Source organism: Pygoscelis adeliae, unplaced genomic scaffold (assembly GCF_000699105.1).
Source record: "Pygoscelis adeliae isolate BGI_AS28 unplaced genomic scaffold, ASM69910v1 Scaffold10, whole genome shotgun sequence".
Classification (NCBI taxonomy): Eukaryota; Metazoa; Chordata; class Aves; order Sphenisciformes; family Spheniscidae; genus Pygoscelis; species Pygoscelis adeliae.
The window spans coordinates 9442726-9459384 of NW_008824053.1; the positions used below are offsets into that span (position 1 = coordinate 9442726).

At 38.5% G+C, this 16659-nt stretch overlaps 1 protein-coding gene across 2 annotated transcripts in view; it reads left to right on the forward strand.

The window, feature by feature from the left end:
• Nucleotides 1-16659, forward strand: part of ELTD1 (EGF, latrophilin and seven transmembrane domain containing 1) — a 78042-nt gene that overhangs the window by 55878 nt on the left and 5505 nt on the right. For both annotated transcript variants that reach the window (XM_009333819.1, XM_009333820.1), the window contains 3 exons: nucleotides 197-400; nucleotides 1426-1646; nucleotides 1741-1807. In XM_009333819.1, the coding sequence (XP_009332094.1) occupies nucleotides 197-400; nucleotides 1426-1646; nucleotides 1741-1807 (492 nt within the window). The remainder of the gene's footprint in view (nucleotides 1-196; nucleotides 401-1425; nucleotides 1647-1740; nucleotides 1808-16659) is intronic.

A 16659-nucleotide genomic window follows, 5' to 3' on the forward strand; every position in this document is an offset into this window, starting at 1 on the left:
CCCTAGAATTATATCTGTCTCACAAAAAAACAATACTTTTTAGATTATCAAAAGTGTACATTTGCAGTGAAACTCTACAAACAGTTTTGATTAATATTTTGTAGAAAAGAAGAAAAGAACTGTATTATAGAATGAGGTCTTTCTTGAGAAGGTACAAAGCTATTCTTTTAAATATTATATTATAATTTTCCCCCAGGGTGTTACAAATTATAACATTCTTACAAGAATCACTCAGCTAGGAATAATTATTTCGTTGATTTGCCTCTCCATGTGCATTTTTACATTCTGGTTCTTCAGTGAAATTCAAAGCACTAGAACGACAATTCACAAAAACCTCTGCTGCAGTCTTTTCCTGGCGGAACTTATTTTTCTGATTGGAATTAATATGAACAATAATAAGGTGGGTAGTTTTCACTTCTATCTTGATTTTGTGTTGTAAAGTAAATATACGGTATAAGATACAATCTGCCGTCTACTTCTAGTATTTCCTAGTATCAGTATGAATATTCTAGTGACACTGACTTCCCAGTCTAGTAACAGGAAATATAAAATGGTCATTTAAAGAAGTAGGGCCTTCGTCTGAGCTGGTGTATATTGACTTTGCTCCATGGGTTTCATTTAAACTGTCACCTTAACCGAGACTGTGGTCTCAATGTGTTTAGCATTTTCACTTTTTACATCCATTTGGATGCTGTACAAAGCCACATGGGTGGCTGTGTGACAATTTTCCCTAAAATCCAGGCCAGAGCTGCCGTCCCAAGCTGGCATTTAAGATATTGCGCTGTTGGCTGGAGGACCCCTTTCCCTTCTACATGTGAGGTAGCCTGTCCCTGTTACTTTTCATACAAGTTGGGCTGTTGACTTTTACATCTCAGATTAGTTTTAGGAAATTAAATTATGCCTAAATTATCAAAATACCCCTACTATAAGTAGGTGAATACAATTTAAAATTACTTGAAAAAATACGAGCTGCTATCCCTGAGGTAGCGCTCCAGTATTGATTGACTGAGAAATATAATTTTAAAAACACTTCATAATAACAAAAGTTATTTTGGAAATAATTCCTTGTGATGCCTAATTACACTGTTATCAAAATCATAAAAATTTGTCTAGATCAGGAAAGCATATAGACTACTCAGCTGTAACTGTGGGATCAACCTTGTCAATTTGTTTAAGCAGTTTTTCTGGGAAGATGTGCACCAATTTTAAAAGTTGAATGTAGTCTCTTTATTTTACCAGTTGCTAAGGAAAACACTAATGAACAGGTGTGCTCATGGGTATAGGTCAAGTTCTTGTCAATCAGCATTACATCTGGACTGCTGGACCACCACTTTAGAGTCACTAGGTTGCTGTGCATATGCTGTTATATTAACAGAGACATATTAATAGAATTATGACTCTTGCTTTCTCTGATTGAATTTCTAGCTCTTCTGTTCAATTACTGCTGGATTACTCCATTATTTCCTTCTAGCTGCTTTTGCATGGATGTGCATTGAAGGTATTCACCTCTACCTTATAGTTGTGGGAGTCATCTACAACAAGGGTTTCTTGCACAAGAATTTCTATGTCTTCGGCTACGTCAGTCCAGCCGTGGTCGTTGGAATCTCCGCCGCACTGGGATACAAGTACTATGGTACCACAGAAGTGTAAGTTGCTGTTTCTGTGTCCAAATCAACATACTTAAGGATGCAGTAGTCACAATAGCACATTTCAAGGCATTTTCTGCTGTTTACTTTTCAGATGTTGGCTCAGCACAAAGAATAACTTTATATGGAGCTTTATAGGACCAGCATGTCTAATAATTCTTGTAAGTATAATTTTCATTTTTTATTGTAGTACATAAAACCGATAATAAAAGGTGTTTAATAATCACCCACCCATTGCCAGCATAGCTGTGAGTGCTAATTATAGGGCAGAATTGGCTAATTTAGACCTTTTTATAGTGTCTCTAAATTATTTATATGCTGTACATTTAAATACATTACTAGCCTGAAAAATGAATGTTTGACAAAAAAAGCTCGATATAAGATCAGAGCTTTTTTTCTTACTTGCTTTCTTTCTTTTAACCCCAATGGTTTGAGAAATTCTGTGAAGCATTTCTGGTTTTTAAGAAGTAGCATCTTTGTATGTCGTTGGCATCTCAGCATGGCTCGGCAGGAGGTGTACACAGACACTATCCTAGCAGAGAGATAATCTGGTTTTTCAAATGTTGTGTGACTTAATCTCTTACCAGTGATCGGTCATCTTTGTAAGATTAGATTGTCGTCTTTATGGTTTTATCACTCGCGTGTACCCTGTCATCATCAAAGCTATTTTAAACTAAATTGCGACGTCAGAGAAAAGAACCCGCTATTTCACATGGGCAGACGAGTTAAGTATTGATAGCCCTATTTCAGCTGTGAAGAGGGCCTTTTTAATTCTTATTGGAAGTGGTTTCAAACCTGCAAATTTGGCAGGTATTACATGCTCAATTCTGAATCGAGACATTTTTGGTGCCTCAGGAGCATTTCTAAGTGCTATAAAGTTTAACAAACCATTCCAACTGTAATGGGGCATTATTGTGTATGACTGGGTTGACAGTGATCTGGCAATAGCTGGAGCTAACAGGAGGAGAAGATACAATGGTGAGGCCTCGCGACGTCTATGGTCAAGTCAGTTATAACCCTTCGTTGCTTTTTAAGCTATTTGGTGATAAATGTGAGGATTTGTAAAAAGGAAGAAGTGGCAGTGCTTAACACACACAAGATGATAGTAGAACAGTTTTATTTCAATACATTAGCCATCTCAAAGCTGAATAAAGTAGGTATAATTCTGGTCAAATTCCACCCCAGATTCCTACTGTAGATTGGGGATAGGCCGGGAAGCAACATGCCAGATGCAACTGCAGGGTCATGCCTCCCCAGTCTCACCCTCCTGGTGAGCACAGCAGACTTCAAGAGAGGCAAGGCACCATAACCTCTCTTGGCTCAGTGTTTCTGGGGTCAGATGGCCCTGATGGCCGACAGGTTACCATGGTAAAACAAAGTCATGGGGAGAGACCATCCTTCACTAGGAAATTCTTACAATTCTTAGGTTTAAGTTGACAATTTCCTATTTCCTCTTTGGACCTTATCTCTTTCTTCCACGAAGGCAGCAGGGTTGGGATTTTGTTGTTGTTGCTCTCATTCCTGTTCCTCATCTGCCTTCAGGTGAAGATTTATGGGCAGTGATGTATCACTGCACTGTTAGTACAGGAAAACTGCATTATCAAAATATACAAAATGCCAAAAATTTATGCATCTGTAACCTTGTTTTCAGCTCCAGCTGAGCTGTGCCTGATGCGGGATCTTAGGTACACAGTACAGAGGCAGAGCAGGTCTGCAGTGGCTTTGATATCAGTCTAGCTGGCCACAGAGGCAAATCCTGCAAGCTGGGCTCTGAGGCCCACAGCCATTCTTTGAGCACTCCAGATCTTCCAGCAATCCCTGCAAATTAAAAGAAAAAGGGGAAGTGGTAGAAGCTGATACGGGCCCTATGCACCAATGCAGTCCTCCTACGGATGAGGATAACAGCCAGACAGTTTCTTTTTTTTCTCCCACTCCTTTGCCTAAGTGAAGCCACACGAGGAGCTGTAGCTGGACAGCAAACAGCCCTGCGGTTGTTTTGCTGGTTTTGTTTGTGTTATGGAAGTGTTTTGTGATAACTTGTTTTCACAGTATTTGCATACCTTTATATACTCTTCATAATCATGCACTACTAGACCAGGGAGGAAAAGCAACTCACTTTCAGCAAGCTGCTTCATCTGCTGTGTGATTTTTTTGAGTGTTTGGACAGCTTGTTTTGATGGGGTGATGGCAAATTGAAGTCTAAACTGCAAGAGGGATGTTTTCAAAGAGCGCAGGGAGCTAGCTACTTTGCTCGTGCCCTGTCCAGGTTATTGTCTAAGGAAAATATGGAAAAATTTATGAAAATAGGTACTGACTTTAGAAGATTAAATTGGTGTTAGATGTCTGCTCTGTGGAAGGCACGTTGTTGGTGGTAATTCTGTTCCAACTGTCCAGTCTTCCTGTTCAGCATACTGCATGGGCACCACCATAACGAAGATTAAACTCTTTCCAAAGTAGTGGCACTCAAGAAGTCCTTTTAATTACAGAAGACAATCTCTTTCCAAGATTCCCATTCTGCCCACAGCTAACTAAAAAAAAAAAAAATTACTGATTAAGGACTCTGAAAAGGAAATGTTATTTTTGTTCTGGGGTAACCAGCTAGTGCACTGCAACCCTCATTTAGAAAGCTGGAAAATCTGGCACCTTCAAGTTTACTTTTAATCCTGAGCTTCGTCTACTAATAGCATTGAGTTTGCAGGTTTTCCAAGATAGCCTGGAGAGTTTGGATACCAACCCTCTGGTGAGCTGCTCACCACAAATCTGATTCTTCCACAAAAACATTAAACATTGTCAGCACAAATGCCCAGGTACCCAAATGGTGCTTTCAGTTTCTGTGAATGAGGGCCCAGGAGATTTGTGGTTTGGATTATACTGTGATATGCCTTTGAGACAGCATTTAAATGATGAAGAACAGAACCAGTTCTGTACCAACGGATTTTCTGCACATGATTTCAAATGCATCCTCGGGCTTTAAATCTGCAGTAATAGTGAAGCACAGGGAACTCAAGTGTTTATCAGGAGTACAAACTAAGTTGTCTGAATGCCTAAGCAGTAACACTACTTCTGAAGGTGTTTGCTTATTACTATTAAGGTTCTACTAAAATTCTTAAGTGTAAAGCAATGGCCTTATTGATCCCACCTAAAATTTTTTTAGTATTATTATTACTATTATTAGATTGGTGACTGTACATGAAAAGGAGTGGGTCAGAAGCTCTTTAGATGGAGCTAGGAAAGAAAGGGCATTTTAAACCTTTGTAAAGCAAGCTGCAAGCTGAAGATAATTTCTACAACTTCTTTCTTCCTCCTAATACTTGTAATCTTTAGAACCACAACCATTTTAGCTAAAACTATGCAGTAGATTAGATCAAAGCATAACAAGTATGGAGAAATTATTTATAACAAGTATTTAAACTTTTTAATAGAAAAGTCAATTTATCACAAGCTTTAAGGGACAAACATTCACACACACCACAACCCATGTCTGACTGAGGCAAATACAAATATAAGCTCCAGAGATAAAAGGTATGAAAATAAAAAAAAAAAAATCCCTAGAACATTTTCTTTTCTTTTGTAATACACTCTTTTAATAATAATCTTCCTGTAATAGGAAGTGTGTAGAATGGAAATAACCGTTTGTCTGCAGGGTAATGCAGCTGCAGTTTTGATGAGCATATAATGTCAGCCAAGAACAAGATCCTTCCCATTGTGGAGGACTTCTACATGGCTTTCCCCACCTCTGGCATGACAGCTCGCTCTGTTTTGAGGGGGAGCAGACCTATGTAAGTGCTTTATTCTGTATCACTGACATTTGTGGAAACTTCATCTTTTAAACTCTGTGATAAGTACCTCCACTTGTACCTATTGTGAGGGACAGCTCTATATTAGTTGTCCAGCTGGCAGCAGAAATGACATCGTTTGGAAGGGTTGGGCAAAGACTATTAACACTGTACTTATGAAAGTCTACAAGCCATTAAAATGAAAATTTGGCAGAGAATCACTGCTACTCCAAGTGCAGCTATAGGTAACCCTTCTAATATACCTCTCTCCCACAACCTTCTCCCATTAAATCTGTTCAGTTGAGCTTCATGCAGCAAGTTCAAAGTCACCTATGATAACATGATTTGCACATTTGCAGTGTTGACAGAGTCATGCAGGCTTGACTCTTGTACCCACTGTCACTGCCACAATAAATTGGCGTACCTCTGTGAGGCACCAGGACCCAGAAGTGTGACATGTTGTAACATTAACAGGTGCAATTTGCTGTTTAACAGTATAAATCTATCAGTATTATTTGTTGAGATCACCTCTGTAATAACAAAATACAGACTTGCTCTTTGAGGTTGGAACATTTCCAAAATTGAACATCATCCAAATAATCCTCTTTGTGGCTTTTATCCAAACATCCTAGCACTGTGCAGTGAGGAGGTGGCTCCAGTATGCTCTTGCTTGTTTTACTCCTCTAATGTGTGTTTTCAGGGACCTTGAAGGTGTCTGGCTTGGCTTCAAGCTCCGGTTTCTTGAGACAATTGGTAATTGTAGTGTTTGCAACTACAAAAATGGCTTATAAATGGACCCTGCAATTTTCAGAGCATTCTTGTAAACTTGACTTGGAACATACAAGCCAAGAATAGTTCTTGGGAGAGGTGTCCTCAGAAAAGCCAAGTTCTTTTTATAAAGCATTCCTGTATGTCATAAATTTAATGAATAATCAACTGTAAAGCAAAAATATTCTAAGAATTGCAGTGATTGATTAACCATACTGTTTTGAACCTCCCATGTATAAATGAATGGCTAAATGAATAAAATATACAGATTGCAGTTGCAAAATACAAAAAAGTGACATACGAGTGATGAAAGCAGGCTAACAGTAGAGTAATGCTTTTCATTAAGGAACTGCCTGCATATTCATTAGAGCTAGTCGATTACTTAAAAAATATATTCATCAGATAATTTATTTGATGAATTTTATCATTATTTGTCAAATAATTTATTCAACAAAAAAGGTAAAATTAATGGAATAGTGCATTCATCAAATCTTATTGGACAGCTCTAATACTTATTCAGTTCTGTACATTTAGGTTGATTCAGGATTAGTAATACTGCTGCAATCAATGCAGAAAAATTTCCTGCCAAATCCATTACTCTGCTGTTTTCTTATATATTCACAAATTTCATGTACTTAATACTCTAATCTAGGCCATTCAAACTGAACATCTTTCTTGTAGAAAAGTAAATATTCAAAGAGTTTAAAGTTTTACATCTTCCCAGACTTCAATATTGAGCAGTCTGACAGTCCATTGCTCCCACTTAAAAAAAAGAAAAAAAGACAAAAAAAAAAAAGAAAAGCAGCCCCTCTGAGGTCAATCACATCACACTGGTGTAATCAGGTACACTGCCTATTCAGGCTTCTTCACATTATTATTCCTGTTCTTCAGTGAAGCAGCTCATGTTCGTTACTCTTGATATTTCTTGATATTCTAAGGATTACTATTGAAAAAGTTGTTTGACCTCTGACCTCTGATCTCCATCACAACAAACATTCACCATCTCACATTTTTTAGTGAATATTTATGCTTTGGAAAATTCTGTGGGTTTTTTTCCAAAGGGTTATTTGTGATAAATGCCTGGTTATGTTTCTAAGATAGATGAGAAAAGTATACTCTCTACCGTTTACTGTGCATTTTTCAGAAAATAGCTGTTTTAAACATTTTTTTATATCTACTCTTGTTCCTCAGTCTGCCTTTTTAGTGGAAATAAATTTCCTACAGGGACAAGCAATGGCTTTATTCTTCTTTATGAAAGAGTAACAGTCCCCTTTTCATTAGCCCCTCTGTGGCTTCAGTTAAAGGTGTCTCTGTTGCGTTTCTTATGCCATTGTGGATAAAGTGGAGATAATTAATTACATAGTGGCATTAAAGACTGAGTCTTCAACTTTGGTTGAAACAGATTAGTTCAAAACGCAATGTTGTTCAGCAACAACAATACCTGCTGTGCTAAATAATCACTGAGTCGGAAAGTACTTGCCCTGTTCAGTGGACAGAACCAGCTTTAATCTCCAAGCCACAGCTTCCATACTGCCCTACCCAATGGATGCAGTTTCTCAGCAAGACCAGGGCTTTCACATGAAATTAAGGTTTTTCCATCCTTCCCTCTATCATTAAAGCCCCTGTTCTAAAGTCCCTGGAAATAATACCTGGAAAAAGAGGCTGTGGCCATTAGTCTACAACATGGAAATTACTTGCTCTTATGTTGTTACGTAGGAACAAACTCATTACATAAGGCTCAAAGATCCTTGAAAGATGTTCCCTATAAAAGGTCTTTTTAAAAAAAATCAACTTAGCTAGTAGTGTTATAAGAAAAAGCATGTGAAGAAGTTCTCCCTCAGATTCACTGAAAGGACCGTTAGACTTGAAAAGTCAAGCGTGTCCTCTGTCATCAAGAGTGAAGCGAGCAGAGTCAGCAGATGAGGGAGTACAGGTGGATGCCAAGGAGAAGGGGAAGAGCACCCGCAGGTGCTAGCTGCCTGTGCAGATTTCCTGGAACGTCCCACAGCTTGGTGCAGGTCGATGTCCCAGGCATCCTTCTTTTCTAGCGGGATAAACTGTGCCCGCTATTTTAATGGATCCATGTATATTAAGTCTCAGGAAAGCCACACAACTGTCCAAATCAGTCATTTTTATTTTTTTGTTAATTGCTTAATAAGCTCTTGATGATTCTATACATTGCCTTGCTATAAGCACAATTACTGTAAACACATATGCTTACCCTAAATTGTTCATTGAAAGGACACCGTAGGTTTGCTTTAGATAGTTAACATAGACTGATGACGTCTTTTGGACTTTCTTAGTAATTACATAATGAATACATCCACACTACATATTTTCTCACTCAAATCACATTTTCTTCCACTATTCTACTGTCCTACTATTCATCACTTGCAGGCATTTAAAGAAGCAAATTTAAATTCACAGTGGTAATTGCATGTGAATACTCTGTTTGGAAATCTCACTTGGTCATTGAAAGAACTTTTTGTGGCTTTGAGTAAGATCGTAAGCCACAGCATGGGATTTTGTGGCCGCATCCACAGCAGAATCACGAATATTTCTAAAAAGCAAAGGTCCAAATCCTTTAGAGGATTTGGCAGACTGTGGAAGGCATAGACAGCTTTCTGCCAACTATTCACTCTATTCACTCTATTCATTCATCTCTAAAATGGCAAATATAGCCTGTTGTGAGACTCAACATCTCAGTCGTGCTCCTGATGCTGCCTCCCTCCTGGTAGCTCATCCGTTCACTGAAGCTAGTTGTGCTAAACGATAATATATAACTATTTCACTCCTCTTTGCCACGTAAAAATAATTCTGCAGGGCTCCTTGCATAAGGCTCTAGATGCAGCCTAACACAGGCTTGCATTTATGCAAAGAAACCATAGGAGAGGTGTAACACGTAGTCTGAAGTCTTTGATGCACCTGGCCTCAGTTCATTAAACAGCCTGATTTCTGTCATTATCAACTCCCAAGTAAATACACCTTCTCAAAAGCTTCTTGGAAAAGAAGAGTAAATCCAGTAATTAATTATACTGCGAGCAAGATAGACCCCAGACCTACCACTGGTTCTAGCTGGGCTAATGTTTATGGCTGAGGTCAGATACAGCTCTATTGGTTCATCCCTCCTGCCCTTGGCTGCAGAACTGAGGTTAAATAAAAGTATTTAGGTGAGTATGTGTTTAGCTTTTCAAACCAATAAGAAACAATATTGCATCCAGAAGTCTGAGAAGCTGTTTATTCTGATGAAAAATATCGAAACCCCATCTATTTATTTATTTATGTATTTACAGCTTGCTGTAAATGTTCTAAAAATATAAAGGAAACATTTAATTGAGTCTAAATCTACAGCTTGAGGTATGTAAAAGAACAACTTTGAAGTATCATATATAAAAAGCAACCCTATGTGAAAATTATATATTTCCTGAGACAGGGTTTGAAATAAACTCATTTAGCTATGTAACTTCTAAAATAAGTGAAATTATTAAAATCTTAGAATCATCAAATTCTAATCCTGCATTACTGAAAATATTTCCCCAAAATATAGCCTAAAGGGGTTTTGTTAATGTTTTTGTTACATTTTCTACTCCCAGATAAGACTCCTGTTGTATACCTAAAGCATTCGAGAAGGTATATTCACTGGGGACATGATAATGAGATAAATCAGACAGGAGACAAACCCAGGCTGTTTGACTGCCAGCTTGTGTCCAATTTTATGCAATTAATATGGCATACATTTTCATTCTGAAGCTTAAACTGTTGTATTGTTAATAGCTTAATTCCGTTCTCCCCTGACTGAAATAACGATGACCCACTGAATGTTGTCACTTCACCCAGCCATTAGCCATACAGCCAGAGAGACAGAAATGTATTGCTCTCTGTGGCAGAATTCAGACCATCACAAGCTCATTAATTCAAACACTCATAATGAGGGTCATTGTAAAGACTGATACAGATACAGCTGCTCTGAACTTCAGACATTTTTTGAAAGAGCCAAATTCAATATGATATATGTAAAAAATTCAAGTATATGCCTAAGAGAGCAGCAGGAGAAATTTCCTCATTCTTTTTTGTGAGATCTGACATCAGCATATAGATGGTTTCATCAATTATTGAGACAAAGACTAAGAAAGGAAAAAGGAATGATTTGGGAGTTTCGTTTTTGAAGTTTGAATGTAAAGTGCTCAGACTGAATCAGAACTAGTATGTCTGACTCTTTAGAATTAGCTGTCTCTTTCTTATACCTTCTCTTCTTTGTAACACTAGAGAGCCTTAAAAGGCTGGTATTTAAAGTGTTTTAATAACTTTTGAAAGGCTGGAGTTTATCTTTTACGCAAGGATATCATATATGAAATTACCAATTCCTTTTTCATTCTATAAATACATGTGTATTGGAAATAGCCTCAAAAACTCAGTCTCATATTAAACAATTACTCCGCTGTTAAAAAAAGAACTATCTTTAGATAGTCCTGGATGAGGAACTGGGGCATGAGGGAGGTCCAGGTCTCCCTGCTCCAGTGAATATTTAATTATTTGTATGGCATGGAATAGATCCCGCGGGGCTGACAGAGCAATAGCAGTGAATAGCTGGTACAGAGGCTGGAGAAACTAAGGGTCATAGCCTAGTCTGAATATTAAGTACAACAGAAAATTGTGCCTGTGTCTCCAACATCCTGGATAAATGCCTTGGCCACAGGGATTTTCATTGTTCAGGAGTGTCCTTTCTGGTTTTAATCAGAAAAGCTGTCCTAGTCAGGAAGCCTTTCCTGGTGAAAGTATAGCCTAAAACAGTAAATGTCTTTTAGTGCTAATGAATTGACGTTTTTCAACAAAAAAAGTTGGACAAAATTTTCTTGAATGCCTCTCGTCCTGATCTGTTTCACTTTACCAGATGTCCAGGTGCTAACTGAGCTACCGCCATGAAAGATGGACCATTTCCCTCTGAGCTTTCAAGTGCTCTTTTGTCTTGGTTAAAAAAAGGCAGGGGGGGAGGAAGGAAAAAAAAAATTCTTAGTTGCCAAATTTGACAGCTGTCAGCTACCTTGATGGGGCAAAATGATGATATATCACTTCACTCAGTATCTTACAATTTAATTGTAATTAATTATGAAAGAAACTACAACTCTTCAACATGAGTGCAAATATTTTCATTTGCAGGCAGATGTTTTGCATGCTTTATTAAATTTTGTGTATTTCATACCATTCAGTGCTCAACTAAAAATAACTATCATTCTGTACCTACACAGAGAGCATTTCATGCAGTGTGAAGCACTAACATCATATTTACTTGAGGATAGAACATTATGTTACTCTTCCAGTATGTAAAATACGTACATTTAACAGTGGAATTAAGGACCTATTTTAAATATAGTAGTTGCTAAGCAATATGCTATTAGCAGAACTCCAACAGCTTGGAACATTTAGCATTTTAGGACCTATGTGCTCATTTTTATATTATTATTATTATTATTATTTAGTTTGCAAAATACAGTTAGCAATCAACAGGGAAGTTTGTAATTTGCTTAGACAATAGATGAGATTGTTTCTCAGTGCTCTTCTGGATCCTCATCTTAGGCAAAAGAACCAAGTAAATATTACTATATCTTGATATGTACACAGCTCTGTTATTTGCTTCTACGAATTGTGGATGAGTGAAGTTCTGCTGCGGTGGTCCCAGAACTGCTGGGAGCAGAAGCCAAAGCAGCAGTATCTTGCGCTACCCATGCCCACTGTTGGGCAGTTTTCCTTCATTACAGAAGCCTATGCAGAAGTACTCTGTTCAGTTAGCCGTGGTAGCATTGAGACAGAGGAAGGGATGCATCTGCAAACACATTTACAGAGCTGTCCTCGCTCTAGGTGGAGGTAGGTTAGCACTACACACAGTCTTTCCCGTCCTATCCTAAAATACATGTGATTGATTGAACAGAGCTCCTCAGGCTAATTCCTTTGGCAAAACCTCTTTATTGTTGACAAGATGATTAGGAAAGCACCAGGAAATTTCTTCGAATTTGCAATTGTTTTTTCCCTCCCGTGAATTTCTTTACAAGAGGAAATTATCCAGACTGATGCTGTGGCTGTGGGTCAGATCTGATCCTAGGACTTTTACCACTCAAGACAGCTCTGAACTCTTCCTTGCATGCCTGCTTTATTTCACCCACCAACATCACAGCTGTGAACGTGGGAACTGTATCATGGACATCCCCAAAACACAGCTGCAGGAAAATTTCACTATCCTGCTCTATACCACAGCGTGCATCCACGATACATGCAAGTGCTAATCTGCAGAGTGAAACCCAGAGCAGTGTCCACCGTTGCCCGTGAATCCCTTGAGACTATCGCTCTCTATGATTTGTAGAGGTAAAGCCTTGACAGCACTGGAGGAAATGGGAGTGTGGCATTTAACAGGAGTTCTGCCGTTGGTTTAACGGGGCCAGAAGTCACTCCAAAGTCCTAAATCCTCGTGACCTTTCACACAGATGATCTCCCCAAAAGAGATGTACCAAACACTTAGCATCCTTCCTTTAAACTCAGTCACAGATGTACAATAAAACCTAGCTCATCCAGATTTGTGGTTCCTCGGAGATTATCCTGGGTTATACAGATACATAAATGTAGTTGCCCGTATCTACAAAATCCTGATTTCATGGGATCCTAATAATTGCCCTTATTTAATGTCTATTTCACGTAAACATATTTTAAATTTCCTACCATTTGCTCATAAATATACCACAACGTTTCTAGAATTTAAGCAAGCTAAAAATACTTTTACAAATATCTTTAAGGATAAATGATTCCCTGAAGATGCTGTGAGCGGAGGCTGTTCCTATATCAACCCTTGTCTTTGATTAACCACTTAAAAAAAAAAAAAAGGAATAGATTAATTATTAAAATTAGTCCTGTAGTGCACCCGAGCACACTGAGCGAAACCTGATTCCCACTGAATCTCAGGGGGAGGGAGGGCTGAGGATGCTCAGCACCTCACAGAATTGGGCTTCCAGGGAGAAAGTCAGAGGTTTCCCTTGTGAAATAGTAAGGACTGAGTGCATTGTTTGCCCAATAGCAGTTTGGGGTGGTTTGTTAAATAAAAAAGAAACAAAAATTCCGTTCTGGGCTTGGAATCAATGCAATTCCCCTTTAGCCTATTAGACTTGCCGAGAAGCCGCTCTCAGGACATGCAGCAGTTTCTCTGACTGCTCAGCCATGTAATAACACTGAAAACAAAGGCACAAGAACTTACCGTGTCACACTGTAACATCATTATTCACTCGATAAAACTGTGGCCGTGCCACAACGTTTCAGGCTTTGGGTTTGCCCAAAGCCGCGGAGTAGCTCTGCTCATTATACAGGTAACGTCTCCCCAAAGCCGGCGCGTGGCAGCAGCAGTCCCCAGGCTGGCCCTTTCCAGGCCTGTGCAAAGCCTGTCCTGAGCTCGGTTTCACAGTTGCCTGCACATCTTGCTCTGCTCCAGCTTGCTGCCTCTCCGGAGACACTGTGCCTTATGTTTGCCATTTCATTCTCATTCACCTTGCCTGTCACCTTAAGGCAGCCTTAATTATAACGTCATCGAAGGTTTATTCAACAAGATCTCAAGATTGTGCTTTAATTAAAAAAATGAAAACACGTGATTACAGCCAAAGTAAGTATAAAACACAACATTTGGCTCTAAGTAGCAGCTGAAGCCTTTTTAGATGTTTCAGGGTCTCTCATCTAGAAGTCCCTCAGTTTGTCCCAGCTGGAAGATCTGGGGATCCAGGATTCCTTGTGCCTGTCTATATTTTGGGTGACTTTTACAGCCTACTACCTCCATGTCTGCTCATTAGAAGCTCAGTTTTGGATACAAATTCAAATATCTTAAGTGGTTGTATCTTTGGCCAGGCATTTTAGGTGATTTGACTTCCCATCCCATTTGTTGAAATATGTATGGCTCTTTGGGGATATCAGTTATATCAAGGCCATTTCCCCTTTAGTCCTACTCAGTCCAACTTCTCCATATTCCTACTCAGTCCAACCGTCCAACATGAACTTTTTACATTACTTTTCCCAGAAATAGCTGAGGCTACTGGTATGTTCATAGCAAAGAACATGCAGAGTATCAGGTTGAAGCAGAATATGTTAAGTTTAGGATACCTGTTGGATTACCAGTTTTCTCTAAAGGCCACACTTGACATATTATTAACATTAGCTAGTTTTTTCTCCTGGATTTATCCATGAGTTCATGTTATTGTTTTCCCTCAAGTTCTGCTGCATTTCTGTGTCACAGGACAGTTACAACTACTTTGTTGTTACCTATTTTGTCCCCCAAAGGACAAAATGCAGTTCCAGAGGCCTCTAATTCAGGTTAAAAAGGAAAAAAAAAAAAAAAAACAACCACCACACTACATTGCCTAAAAGCTACTGTTTTGAGACACTGAACATTGTGTAAAAGCAGTCTGTGCACTTTGCTATAGATATTTTTTATTAATGGAGTGCTTCAAAATGGGGCAAAAACCGACTTAAGACTTTCATAAATCTTGGAAATGACCGGGTATTTCAGAAGTTAAGCTCACCCTCATTACCCTGTAATACTACCTCCTGCCAGGCTACCTGAGACATATTGTACAATAATTGTGTTCTGGCAGCTGACTCCAAGAAGCCGGCGTTAACCTCTCCCGTTCCCCAGATAGGTACAGATTATTCCCATTAGAATGGATTGATGAATGAAAAGATCGTAGTTAATGGGTATTACTTTAATGCAGAGGGCCAAATCCTATTATCCTGTGCAACGGACAGTGTAAATAGTATTTGTGTAAAGGAGTCCCGCTGGGACAAAAAGAAATGGAGTCCGCTGCCGTGAGGCCCCACATTTGCCCATTGCCCGCCCCATCCTTGCTCAGCAAAACCTCTCCAGTTCTGCAGCTGGTTTACGTGGCTGAAGAATAAGGGGGTTTGGCCCATAGAGCTTCTTACGGAGCCTATTAATGGCAAAAGGAAGGCTCTCGTTGACATTAGTGATCTTGGTGACAGGCCGGCAGAGAAGGTTGGTCACGTTGTTTGTGCTTGCGATCTTGATAACAGTTTCTGAAGAAATAGCGGTGTGTATTCTCCATGCTCGTGGTACTTTGATCACAGTTCACTCTACCTTTTTCAGATTAATAAGTACATTAGGTGGGTTATGCAGACTACAGTGTGTGCACTAAGTTATTTGATATATCATTCACCAACAAATATAAGATAAAAAGTAAGTCTGCATATAATTACCCACAACTGCTGACTGACTTATAATTAACTTTGAAAAATTGCTGGTTTAGGAGATATTATAGATTACAATTTTAAATATAAGGAGCTTCAGAATAGCTCTCACGATCAGCGCAAGTACAAGGTATTCAGTGAAGGATTAATTCCCTAAACTGCTAATCAGCTCTATCTCCTGTCTTATCAAATTGTAAATACATTATGCTGTATTAAAGTATGAGCATGCAGCTAATTAAAGCAGAGTCTGCATTTTTAATATCAGATACTCCCTCCTTGACACAACAAAAATGTTCTAAGGACATACATAACAAGTGTTAACAAATGAAAGTGATTCTTTTTAAAGTGATGCTGTGCTCCTACAGCAGCCTTTTGTTTTCATTTCGGAGGATTTTTTTTTAAAGAAAAAGAAGGAAGGAGGAAAAACCACACAATCTTTCTGGAGAAACAAGTTGGGGAATACATTAATCCTATTCATTCTACAGCTGGAAGTCCACAGGAACCAACCAAGGGATTACAACCAAGGATCTACAAACAGTATCTGGATGACATCCAGCTAAAATTTGGTTCATTTACTAACATTTTTAATAGATTCTGATGTTAAATGCTGCAAAACAAAATAAGATTTATTTAAAAAGCAAGAAAGCAAGCCCATCCACACTGTTAAAGGAACAGTGTAAATTTAATGAAAGATCAGTGAAGCCTAGCCGAGCAAACAGAGGTTCAGAACCATAATTGAGCATCATTTGCAAAACTGCTTCTTTTAGTTGCTTTTTTCTGTTTCAAACTCAAATAAAGCAATGCCATTATAAAGAAGGCAGGGAAAAAACCATACTGAAATTATTCACCTATGAAACAAACATAAAATATGAGAGAATACGCAGCAAGGAGTCTTTCAACCAAAGTTAGGTTTTTTAAAATTCTTTGTGTAAACCTCAAAGTTTTTTTGTGCCACTTGAAAGTTTTCACACCCCGAAGCCCTCAGAACATATGATGTTATTAATGTTATTGAGCAACAACAGACATACATTTTGTCAAGATCTACACAATACAGTACAATAGAAAATCCATGGGGGGAAGGGCTTTTTTCATTTTCTCCATTTCCCTTCTCTTTTCTTTTTTTTCTTCTCTTCTCTTCTCTTCTCTTCTCTTCTCTTCTCTTCTCTTCTCTTCTCTTCTCTTCTCTTCTCTTCTCTCTTTTCTCTTCTCTCTTCTTTTCTTCTTCTCTTCTTAAATATCTC